The sequence below is a fragment of the Bolinopsis microptera genome, chromosome 2, assembly GCF_026151205.1.
Source record: "Bolinopsis microptera isolate Bmic1 chromosome 2, MBARI_Bmic_1.0, whole genome shotgun sequence".
Lineage (NCBI taxonomy): Eukaryota > Metazoa > Ctenophora > Tentaculata > Lobata > Bolinopsidae > Bolinopsis > Bolinopsis microptera.
In genome coordinates, this window is record NC_087073.1 from 22445987 (window position 1) to 22459035 (window position 13049).

Below are 13049 nucleotides of genomic sequence, written 5' to 3' on the forward strand. Positions count from 1 at the left end.
GGCACTTCGAGGAGGAGAAGCGCATTCTGCGCGAGCAGCTCACCACTGTGCACCAGAAGGAGCTGGATTCTGCTAAAGCATTCGCCAGCACTGTCACCGTCAAGGTACAGTACATGTATTATTAGAATATAATGAATGTTGCATTCGTACATACAGGACTGTTTCATGATAACTATTGCTCCCGTGTTAAATTGTTAAGTTTTAATTGTTGGCAATTTGGCAGCATGCCATTATTCAACTAGCTACCGTACACAACTAAACTAGTGAACTACCTGTGTAGTTCAATAGTGCATTTTACACGTGATTCTAATAACATCAAATTAGTGAACACACTTACACACACTTCCTCATAACGTACAAGTGGGCTCTCTGAGTTAGTTTGAATGTGATATTGGGCGGGAAACAAGCCATACTTACACTTTTATGAGATAATTACTCAAGTTACACCGTCCTGGCATTGTAACATTCCTTTGACCTCTTTTATCAATATTTGATAATATATTCAAACATTCAGATCGCATCAACAATTAGACATATTATATTTAGACGGCAATAGAGTTGTAGTTTAAGTAGAGCTAGAGTTAAGTAGAGTTGGGTACTACAGCAGAATAACGGCCCCTCTAAGGTAGTATATATATATCAGTAAACCTTCTCATATTACCATGGTTACAAGCTAAGTGGTCTGGGGTTACTAGTTGTCTAAACGTGTAGTCTGGCGTATAAGGTACTGGAATCATTTACCAATACACTGGCTAGCAGTTATTTCATTTAAGATTCATGGGGATGTTACATATGTCATCCAACTTAATAATAATATCTGACTCTACAATTGAGTAGATTATATTCATGACAACACAACATTCCAATCATTTCACCCCAGTATCACATACCTTACAAGACATATTTATAACGTACGAAATGTGGCGGTTTTCCGAAAATTTCGCCATATTTTCGGACCGCCAAAATTTCGGTCGTCGTAATAGAATCCGTCGCATTATATTTAGCTTATTTCAATGACTGTGCCTTCACTGCTTTATTTTGTTTCTAAAAAGTAATATCAAGTAAAATAAATAAATAAATTCTGGCATCTTGGGACAAATTATCACCACACCAATGACGAATTGAATGTCAAGCAATACAGTTTAAATTTGCATTAAAATACATGTATGTGCTAACATGAAAGTCTTACAGTCTTAATACAGACTAAGTTTGAACATGATTTTACCGAATTTCAGAAATTTCCTTACTGCTTATATATTACTGTCACAAAAAATTATGAAAAATACCCTTATTTTCTGTGACGTCCGAAATTTGACGGTTTTTGTTCAATTTCGCCATATTTTCGGACCGCCAAAATTTCGGTCGTCGCAAATTAGGCCGCCATAAATATTTCTTGTAAGGTAGACATTTTACATTCTGCTACTGCTATGATTTCTCCGATACATTGTAATTTTTAAAGAAGCAGCTTTACGGAAATTACGAACATCTGCTGGACACGCTACTTTGTAACGGTCTAACTCCCTAAACAACCACCTTACTTTTTCAGGAAACGGTAGAGCATACAGTCGAGTTCCGTAAATACCTGGCAGAGATTGAGGAGCTGAAACTCACGATAGACGCTATGTTGGCAAAGGAGAAGAAACTCCAGGAGAGAATTAAGATGTTGGAGGATCTGCTGAAGAAAGCTGAAGATAACGCAAGGGAAAAAGACGCGAAACATCAGGTTAGATTCTTCATTATCTAACTTAATCTCTTCTTTCTTCTTTAATAACTTTATCTAACACAGTCTTAACACATACCTTCGTGTGTATATTGCTCCTAATTGACGCCCTTGTTAAGGAATTAAATTCACACTGAATATCTAGGAAATTAAAAGTGTTGTTATTCATACAGTCGGTTCAAAACTCCAGTTAGCACAGAATTACTTCCGTGTCCATCTACTAAGCCGCCCAAATACTTATACCCCATCACATTAAGTATAACCGTTAACACAACCATTTCCCTTATCAGTTAGCACAACAATTTCCCGCAACAGTCGTTATATCTCTTAAGTTATACACTCAACAATCTGTACTCGAATACAATGCGTACTGTACTAAATATGTTACTGCGATATCAAATGTAACACTGTTGTTCCCAGACTGACATAGACAAGCTAGATAAAGCAATGAAGGCTCTCCTTAAAGATTATTCAGATCTCATGGATGTCAAAGTTACTCTAGATATGGAAATTGCAGCTTACAGAAAACTCCTTCAAGCAGAAGAGGTATGTTGGTTTTTACTTAATATTGATTTTTCTCAGTTGATGTTTGGTACTACTTACCCCACTAATTTTAAGAGAATTACATTTAAAATTGGTTTAAGATGTAAGAGGGATGGAGCACTCGGTATTTATAGTCCGGGCCACCTGGCTAGGTCCCTCCTAATTGGATGTGCACTGCAGAGCACAGTCCTTCATGGTATTTGAAACTTGAAACCGCTAATTTAATACAAATCTCAGTTTCCTCGGTAAATAAATATTTGGCAAACCATAAAAAAGTTTCGCGCCGTAATTAGTCGTATCATATCACACCACTCCGTCATGGAGTCCAGACTCCAGGGGTTGGAATTTTATTGTGGTAACTTGACCGCTATGATGTAATTATCTCATTAATAATGATTGATAGTTCCACCCGAAGATTTTATTACTAAACTCCGAAGCAGCATGGCATCTAGTTAAAATGGGTTTATACTTACACTTTTAACTCTGACATCTCGTCATCATAAAATAGAGATATGATGTGTTGTACAATGACCATTAACGGAATTACCGTGCCAGTCATTAACCAATTAACTCCTAATTAACCCCAATTATCCCAGGTGAGGTTGAACCTGACGCCGTCACCCAAGTCCGGCCGTGTCAGATCAGCTCTTTCGTTTAACGATGCGGATGCTCCCAGCCGGAAACGACAGAGAGTAATGGAGGAGAGCTTCACAACGGAGACTAACTCACATGTTTCTATAGACGAGGTGAGTCTAAACTGGGGAACAGTTGTCGGGCCGCTGGTCTGTACTATTGAGATATTGGTATGCGCTCAAATTCTAGAAAATGTGGACAATTCTTTTCTAACAAAGAAATGTTACCTCCCACTAGTCACTTGAAATAGAAGTATTAGCAGGACAAGAGATTTATTCATTATGCCGCGGAAATTTTAATCACTGTTGCATGACGATATTGTTACATTTTACAAGACTTACAAGTTACACACATTCCACTACGTTTTGTAGCATGCTGGCTTCTTACATAATATGTATAGTTATCCGTGTGTCACGTTTAGTATAGCGATGACTTCAGCACAGTCTATAAGTCTATAATTTAACCCTAAATTATGAAACTAACCACCCACACCCAGGTGTCAATAGAACACGACTACGTTGCTATAAGCAACATGACGGAGAAGGATCAGATAATGAAAGGGTGGACTATCTCCAAGGTATCTGCTGAGGAGACTCTGGAGTATAAGTTCCCCGCTAAAGCAGTCATTGGCCCCGATCAAACCCTCAAGGTAACTATTAGTCCGTTAGCGATCCTCAATAGTTCACGAAACCGTATTTGGAAGTTTAGTAATTGCCGAATGTACGGTATTGCTATGCAGTGACAGCTCTATGTTGCATAATTTCGCGCGTTGTATTACTCTCCATGGATGACTTGTTGGGTTTCTGCCGCTATACCAGGAAAAATTTAAAGTTTAAACGGTTCGAGAAGATGTGTGCTAAATGTTGCGTGTATGATTGGACTGACTGGAGTAATCAGCAGTGCTCCCAACACTCAGCAGTCATTGTATTCTCCGTTGTCATCACATGTAAACCATGTACCTTTTATCGCTAAGTTAGTGCCCTAATTCAACCAACAACCGTGATGAAACTTAGACCACTGATAGTCTGATGTAATGCCACATTATTACACTCCAACTAACCCCACCCTTCCAGGTGTACAGCGCTGGAGCTGGAGCTGCCCACAACCCCCCACTCAACTTGGTATTCAAAAAACTAGACGCCTGGTCCAACACCATGGACGTGCAGATTGTCCTGAAGAACTCAGACGGGGATGTGGTCAGCACCTACAAAGCCAAAGCAGAGACCAGCACCGAGTATTTGGAAGAAGGAGATCAGCGAGCCTGCTCACTCATGTGATCACGTGGCGTGGTTACGTCATTATAGGGGCTCCGTGTCATGTAAATATTATAGCTATTATATCATACCAATATTTTATTTTACCAATGATTATGAACTTATAAAGTTATATGCGATGTATCCCTTAACCTTTTATCAGTTGTTTGCCGTGTGTGTGTGTGTTGTAACGACTGTTTCATGATTCGTTGCATGTTTTTTGACATCATGACATCATAATACGACGTCATCATAACGTTATGACGTCATCGTAACGATATGACGTCATCGCAACGTTATGACAGACCAACCAGTGCAAATAGTTTAGAATTTAGGTATTTATTTTAGCTATGTGTACGATAACTTTCTAATTATATTCATTAAGGTATGAGTTTGATGTTTAACTTCTTTTATTGTATGACACGCTGCCGATTAATTATGAGACAAGTTTTATTCAATTTCAAAAGTTATTTGACGTTGAAGTTTCATTATATAAATTTTATTAGGTTTTCGTGGCTTACTCGAGGTTCGATTTGATGGGTTTGTCAACTTTTGGGGTTAAGGTTTGGTACTTTTAGGATTTTAGGATATTAATTCGATTCCAACCAGAGGAAATCTATATTTCATGCTATTTTATACCGTTCAGCTTGTTTTTGGGAGAATGCACGACACGTTTATTATCATTATGTTAGTTTAAACTTTACGAGGAAAGTAGTTTGACCGTTTTAAGCTTGAAAACTGACCGTTTAATGTTTAATACTTCAAAAAATTTCTATATTTTAAACGAAAATGTTACTGCCGAAATTAATACCCGTTTACACTTATAAGGGGATTTGCCCAGAATTTATTTTAAAATGAAGTGTTAAAACGACTCATTTTATTTTGTACTATTTAAATTGGAAATAAATATTTTCTTTCTATTATAATCGATGAGTTTCTGGGGTTTCTGGAAGAACGTGACAAACATGTATGAAGTTATTCCCTCTGGCAATGAAATCTAATTAGTAATTGGTCCCACAACCCATTCGATCATTCGGTCTCTAAGTGAATCCATTCTGCCAAGACATCTACTGAAACTAGCAAACACGCCATGCTTCCTTATAGAAACTTGCGCGCATATGAGCGCGTGTACATGATATTCAATTTCTACCGCCTTTTAAAACAGTACAAGATAATTATCAATTACTGTCCCAAATGATCATCAATCATTAGTCAGCTGCATTCTTTCTCTCACGATACCTTGTACCGCTCTAGAGGAGGCCCATACTATTTCACTCGGCCGAGAAATAACCACGAGAATCGGGCGAAATGACCGTGTCTAATATTATGTGTACCCTTGCGATGGTGAAAAGTAAATTTGCCGTCCACCTGATGAGTTATGTGCCGCTCCCCCCCCCCCCCCCCCTAACGGTAGGAAATTTTCAGATATGCTATCCTCGCAACCCAAGTAGTATTTGGGACCGAAATTTGTGTAAAATCGGTTTCTGATAGGGTGCTGGTATGATCATTACTTACGTTTGCCTGTGAGGCCGTGGGGACACTTCCTCATAGTATAGTGTATTTCCGGAAAATCTGAGGATTATATCATATATTCAACATCATTGTGTCTACATCTTCTTATCTAAGCGAATTAGCACGCGCCGGCCGTTGTGATTAGATAGGAGTGAAGACTGAAGAGGTATCCAACTAGGGTTTGCATTATCGGTCTAATACATAATAATTTTTATCGCCGATAACCGATAACAATTTTGAAATTATCGGCGATAAAATTTGGCCAGAACAATTTACATTTACAATGAGCTAGGTTTTAGTTAATTTTTATGACTGATATAATCAATTACACCTTGATCACCTTTGTGAATGATGATTCCTGAGTTAGGGGTCGTTCACATATTACGTAATCAGCTGGGGGGGGGGGGGGGGGGTGGGTTTCCGAATGATTACGCTAGTGTAATTTTGACACAATAGCTATGTGTAAAACTGATTACGGAGGGGGATGGGGGGGGGGGGGGGGCCGGGGGGGTAAAAATGTTCCAAAAAATGATGTGAACGACCCCTTACTGTTAGTGTTACACGAGTTCTAAACACGTAATTTGAAATCCCACAACGGCTTCGTAAATTTATTTAGAAAGCAATCAAATAATATCAATTAAAATTTAAAGTGCGTGCAAATTACAATTTACAGATGTTTAAAGAAAAACAAGTAACTTGACTTAGAAGTTTTATTGGCGAAATAGAATTTTAGGAATATCAACATATCTAATTCTAAAAACTTGTCCGAGAGCCTACATCTTAGTTTTGTGAGGAAAAGCCCACTGGCGCTAAATGTCCTCTCGGCCTCCACGGAAGTAGGTGGTATGGTAGATATGCAGCTCGCTTATCGCAGTAGTCTTCTTCTTGCCAGGAGTAGCCATGAAGAGAGCGATCTCTTTAGTCTACGTGTCCTTTCGTGATGGGGACGAGTCTATGACTTGGTTAACAGTGAAAATAACTCGTTTGCTAGCGGAATCCGTTGAGAAGCTGATAAAGCATCGCCATCATCGTTGGACCGGAGGTCCAATAACGCTAAATTTGACCGGTGATTTTACGGAATTTCGAACTTTTTGGAAATAATTTTTGAAGAAAAGATTTTGATATTAATATTATCGGTTTATCGGTTGAAAATTATCGCCTATAACCGTGAACCGATAATTGATAATGAAATGTTCACAAATTATCGCCGATCGCGATAATATCGGTTGCAATATCCAACGTGTATCCACTTTTAGCCTCTAGGGCTTCCCTGCCTTCATTCCCATCTTCATCATTTGGTGTTGCAGTATATATCTCTGTATCAGTATGAACAGGAGTAAATTTGCTTTATGCTCTAACATCTAAGAATTTCCAAAATAAGGACCCTCTCCAACCATTCCTCTCCGCGGAGGGCAACGGTAAAGTAAAATAACTACCAGCATTCCTCAACTCGGTCTTACAATCCCGACTCCAATATACTTACAAACGGAAAATCATCAGAATAGAAGGAGACTTATAGCCTGTAGCTAGATAATGACTAAATGTTTAAAATGAAGTTGGTGTCAGGTGTGAGTGACATAAGTCACTCACACCTGACATGCTCAGAAATGTTCTTATTTGAAAATGAATTTTCGTTTTGTAAAGATTTCTGCTGTGAGCTTCCTCCGACCCAAATCAAACTTCTAGCACCTCAATCGTGTCATTTGGCATCTATAGTTGACTGACTAATTGGTTGCAGGTCAGAAATTCGGCCAAAACTGTAAAATTTCAGCCCTGGAAATTTCAGCTTCAAAAACTGAAAATGGGACAGAGTATGGGACAGTATGATTTTCCAATTTTTTCGAGATTTTGACTTCCAGTACCCCAATTTGGTTTCATACCATCATCAATTAACTGACTAATTGGTTTGTGGGCAAAAATTTCATCCGATCTGTCAAATGTGTGTTCAGACATTTTCATATCTGAAAATGGGACAGAGTTTTGAAAATACAAGTTTTCGTTTTGTAAAGATTTCTGCTGTGAGCTTCCTCCAACCCAAATCAAACTTCTAGCACCTCAATCGTGTCATTTGGCATCTATAGTTGACTGACTAATTGGTTGCAGGTCAGAAATTCGGCCAAAACTGTAAAATTTCAGCCCTGGAAATTTCAGCTTCAAAAACTGAAAATGGGACAGAGTATGGGACAGTATGATTTTCCAATTTTTTCGAGATTTTGACTTCCAGTACCCCAATTTGGTTTCATACCATCATCAATTAACTGAATAATTGGTTTGTGGGCAAAAATTTCATCCGATCTGTCAAATGTGTGTTCAGAAATTTTCATATCTGAAAATGGGACAGAGTTTTGAAAATACAAGTTTTCGTTTTGTAAAGATTTCTGCTGTGAGCTTCCTCCAACCCAAATCAAACTTCTAGCACCTCAATCGTGTCATTTGGCATCTATAGTTGACTGACTAATTGGTTGCAGGTCAGAAATTCGGCCAAAACTGTAAAATTTCAGTCCTGGAAATTTCAGCTTCAAAAACTGAAAATGGGACAGAGTATGGGACAGTATGATTTTCCAATTTTTTCGAGATTTTGACTTCCAGTACCCCAATTTGGTTTCATACCATCATCAATTAACTGACTAATTGGTTTGTGGGCAAAAATTTCATCCGATCTGTCAAATGTGTGTTCAGACATTTTCATATCTGAAAATGGGACAGAGTTTTGAAAATACAAGTTTTCGTTTTGTAAAGATTTCTGCTGTGAGCTTCCTCCAACCCAAATCAAACTTCTAGCACCTCAATCGTGTCATTTGGCATCTATAGTTGACTGACTAATTGGTTGCAGGTCAGAAATTCTTCCAAAACTGTAAAATTTCAGCCCTGGAAATTTCAGCTTCAAAAACTGAAAATGGGACAGAGTATGGGACAGTATGATTTTCCAATTTTTTCGAGATTTTGACTTCCAGTACCCCAATTTGGTTTCATACCATCATCAATTAACTGACTAATTCGTTTGTGGGCAAAAATTTCATCCGATCTGTCAAATGTGTGTTCAGAAATTTTCATATCTGAAAATGGGACAGAGTTTTGAAAATACAAGTTTTCGTTTTGTAAAGATTTCTGCTGTGAGCTTCCTCCAACCCAAATCAAACTTCTAGCACCTCAATCGTGTCATTTGGCATCTATAGTTGACTGACTAATTGGTTGCGGGTCAGAAATTCGGCCAAAACTGTAAAATTTCAGCCCTGGAAATTTCAGCTTCAAAAACTGAAAATGGGACAGAGTAGGGTAAGGCACGTAATTTTGTCAGGGTACCTAATTTTGTCATTTTGCTCTGAAAAACTGCCTCGGCTCGGAATTTCAGCTTGAAAGAAAAGGTTTGTGTATAAAAAGAAAGCTTAGACTTTGCTGACACTGCTCCTACAAAGTTTTAGTTTCTAGCTCTTTTGCATCTGTGTCAAAAATGAAGGCGAAACTGTTAACCCGAAAAATAAATAAGATCCTTAAGGTTTTCTTAAGGAATTTTCAAAATTTTGATTTATTGCTATTTCAAAAGTAATTGAGCTAGCTTCATGCCATTGCATATTTCAAATATCTTCTACAGCAGAAGTATACGTACAAATTTTCAAGTCTCTAGCGCAATTATTGTTCAAGTTACAGAGGGTGACAAAATTAGGTTCGATTTTGCCAAAAGTACCTAATTTTGTCAAAAAAATCGACCTTTCTCAAATTTCTTGTAAATCACAGATTGTGTTGAAAATGGCCTTATACAACTATTCTGAAGTTTTTTTGCCCATAAGATATGTATAAGGTACTTATAATAGCATAACACTTATAATAGCATATTTTCGCCGAGGTGGATAATCTGATTTTTTCAATCTAAAATGACTAAAAAAATATTTGATGAAATTACTAAGCAAGTGATCTATCTACAGACATGAAAATTTCAACCTAGACCTAGAACCAATCGTTTTTCAAGATACCAGTGGTTTCAGGGGCATTTGGGGGCTATTTTCTAAGATTAGATACCCAAAAAGTGTCATCTTTTCATCAAGCTACAAAACTATGAAAACATCATATCTTTGGGATTTTTGAGGTCAATGTTGGTAAAAAAGCGCTCGAATGATGCATCCAGGTAGTCTAAAATACCGAGAAACGGTTACTTTTTGCACAATCTTCAAGTGACAAAATTAGGTTCGGGGTGACAAAATTAAGTAAAGTCACCTAATTTTGTCATTTTTTCAAAATAATTTTTTTGAACATCTTCAACCCCAGCAATTTCGATCATTTTTGTGTTAGAACTTGCCTAGACTGTCTACTATAACATGGTGGAGGTTTCATCTAAATCGGAATTTCAGACGAGGTTAAAACCCATGGTTTATATCAGGCAGTCGGAAAATTGCCAAAAAATGACAAAATTATGTGCTTTACCCTATGGGACAGTATGATTTTCCAATTTTTTCGAGATTTTGACTTCCAGTACCCCAATTTGGTTTCATACCATCATCAATTAACTGACTAATTGGTTTGTGGGCAAAAATTTCATCCAATCTGTCAAATGTGTGTTCAGAAATTTTCATATCTGAAAATGGGACAGAGTTTTGAAAATACAACTTTTCGTTTTGTAAAGATTTCTGCTGTGAGCTTCCTCCGACCCAAATCAAACTTCTAGCACCTCAATCGTGTCATTTGGCATCTATAGTTGACTGACTAATTGGTTGCGGGTCAGAAATTCGGCCAAAACTTTAAAATTTCGGTCCTGGAAATTTCATCTTCAAAAACTGAAAATGGGACAGAGAATGGGACAATATAATTATTCAATTTTTGGTGTGCAAAAAGTCCGTCCAATCTCTCAAAATTGTCATTAGTGTCTCATACGAGCATTTATAAACTCCGATCTGATAGAGTTGTATTGAAAACGGCCTTGTTTTGAAATGAATCAAGTTTAGCTATGATTGAGCGCAGCGCAATTCCGCTACACACATTGCGTAAAATGAAAAGTTTTATCGCAAATAATGAGATGCGCGTTACGTACTTTACTAATATTTGCTGTGACCGATTGATCCTTTCCGTATATAATGCACTAATAAATAACCTTTCAAGAGTTTATAATGAATCCTTGTGTGGAGTTGAATCGCTATTTACAGAGACCACTTACACTATTAACAGAGAATGATTCAGATGAAATGAACAAGCAGGATATTAGTAAATAGTTTGAAGTTGACATTTGGTTGAAAGCGAGTGACAATAGATTCAACTTTTATAACTATTCAATTTGTTGAATGGGTTTATATTTACAAGTTATAATACATCACAAAAAATATTTTCGCTACAATAGAAATCATCTACTTAAAATATAAGAGAGTTGAATTTAACCAAAATTACAACAATTAATTTTGGAAGTTTCGAGTAGATTGCATAGCAAGGAAAAGGCAGGAGAAAGCGGCGACAAGACACATCACATGTAATTTCTATTGTTATCGACGTACATCATTCTTACTTTATCAACTTTAAAAATTACAAAATTTCATTTCATACACTGTTTTTGATGAATAACCAGAGACCGGACTGTAAACGATTTATTGCAGTTAATACAGGGTACAAACTTCCCCGTTACGAATTTACCGATGACTTGAGTTGGTGAGCTCAAACCGTTGGTAGTGAAGGAGTTACCCCCTTCTTCAGCGTTATTCGGAGCCCGACTTATATCTGGAACAGTGATCGACTTATTTAGCTCATCTTGATTCTTGATAGCACACCGCATCTCATGCTCCTCAATTACATCAGCTCTGAAGCTACGGTTACAAATATCACAGGCGACAAGTTCTTGTTTTGGAGCGTAGGGAGGTTTTGGGACCTTGGTGGTGGTGGACGGTGGTATGGTGATGGAGCGAGTCATGGTGGTTTTCTGGCAGTAATTATGGTAGTGGGTGTTGAGTTTGCTCTTCAGCACGATCAGACCGCACACCATACAGTTCATAACCAGACCAGGATCCACACCCAGTATCAGATCTACTTCCACTTCTAGGCTGGTGTCCAGACTGGAACTCAGTCTGTCTGCAGATGGTGGTCTGGGAGAGTAGCGAGCGTATGGGTTACCTTTAACATTGTTAGCATTACCCTTAACATTGTTAACATTGCCTGACAGTGGCTCGATCCTCTTAGGAGGAGTTTGTGGAGGGGTTAACTGAGGTTTTTGCTTTTTTGGGGAAACTTTTTCGGAGGGACCCTTTGGACCAAAAATCTTCTTAGGAGCTGCAGAGCAATTTCTAATGTGAACAGCGATGACGTTAAGGGGGTATTTCTTATTGCAGTACGTACACTCAGAAGAATCTGAAGTTTGGGGTAGAGGTTCTGACCGAGATCTGCACTTTTTAATGTGGATGTTAATAGCATTGTGACTGATGGCTTTGCCGCAGAACTGGCAGGGAACAGTTTGCAGTGGTCCTCTGGAGAGGGTCAGGTTCGCTGTTGTATGTGATCTGCCTTGTAGAACGTTGGTCGCATTGTTGTTCACTGTTTTCGTGGGGATGTTGGTATTGAATTGACCTGTTTTCTTCTTCTCGATAGTGTTGCTTGAAAATGTTTTCTCTTTTTTCATGGCGATAGCATCAACTTGCTGACCGTCAACAACATGCACTCGTTGCCCATAATATCCCGAATTGGATTTCAAGGCCGCAGCTGGTGCCATCTTCAGATTGCAGCAAACTTTCTCGTGAGATTCAATCCTAGTGGGCAGGAACTTTCTTGAACAATTCCTGCATGGCACCAAATTCTCAGTAGCTGCAATATTAGACGCCATGTTAATCTTCTCAATCTGAGCTGCCCTAGCTGTGGGATCAGCACTGAACGGTTCATCGAACTCTACCGGCTTCACCGGTTTGGCTTGTCTCTTGCTCTTTGGAAGCTTCTGGTTTTGGATATCCCATTTCTTCAAGCACTGAGGCTCATGAATGCCAATGCTGCGGGTCCCAAACTCTCGCCCGCATATGTAGCAGACAACTCCAACTTGTCTCAGACCCATGTTGACGAATGTTTGTCCTGGTGTGGTCACATTAGGATGGTTAACTGGACACCAGCTACGTCACCATGTGCTAGTTGGAAAAGTGTTGTGTTAACTAGTAACTAACTTATAACAAAGCTAGTTTTTAATTTGATTGAAGGAGAAAACCGAGATTATCAAAAGTATAATTTTAGCGTTCGTAAGCAGTAATTTGACAGGAGATGTATCGAGAGAAAAGCTATCTAGATAAGACCAAGATTTCTACAAAACACAAAATGTAAGCTCTCAAGTTATTGTATTTCTATCTATAAAATGTAACAAGCAGATAATTCAACACGATTCTTCGTGCTTGAGGCTCTTTAGTATGGACGACCGCGACACAGCTAAGCATCGGAAT

At 38.3% G+C, this 13049-nt stretch overlaps 2 protein-coding genes across 2 annotated transcripts; one reads left to right on the forward strand and one right to left on the reverse strand.

Moving 5' to 3' along the window:
- Positions 1-7: 7 nt before the first annotated feature.
- Positions 8-4646, forward strand: LOC134826651 (lamin-L(I)-like). Its single transcript, XM_063839111.1, has 6 exons — positions 8-104; positions 1547-1723; positions 2141-2266; positions 2860-3009; positions 3393-3545; positions 3970-4646. Exons 2-6 carry the CDS (start codon positions 1622-1624, stop codon positions 4171-4173), a joined length of 735 nt encoding a protein of 244 aa, XP_063695181.1. The 5' UTR covers positions 8-104; positions 1547-1621; the 3' UTR covers positions 4174-4646.
- A 6293-nt stretch (positions 4647-10939) lies between these two features.
- On the reverse strand, positions 10940-12733 carry LOC134811091 (zinc finger protein 474-like). The gene has a single exon (XM_063817812.1). The coding sequence runs from the start codon at positions 12671-12673 to the stop codon at positions 11177-11179; it is 1497 nt and encodes a 498-aa protein (XP_063673882.1). The 5' UTR covers positions 12674-12733; the 3' UTR covers positions 10940-11176.
- Between the last annotated feature and the right edge of the window lie 316 nt (positions 12734-13049).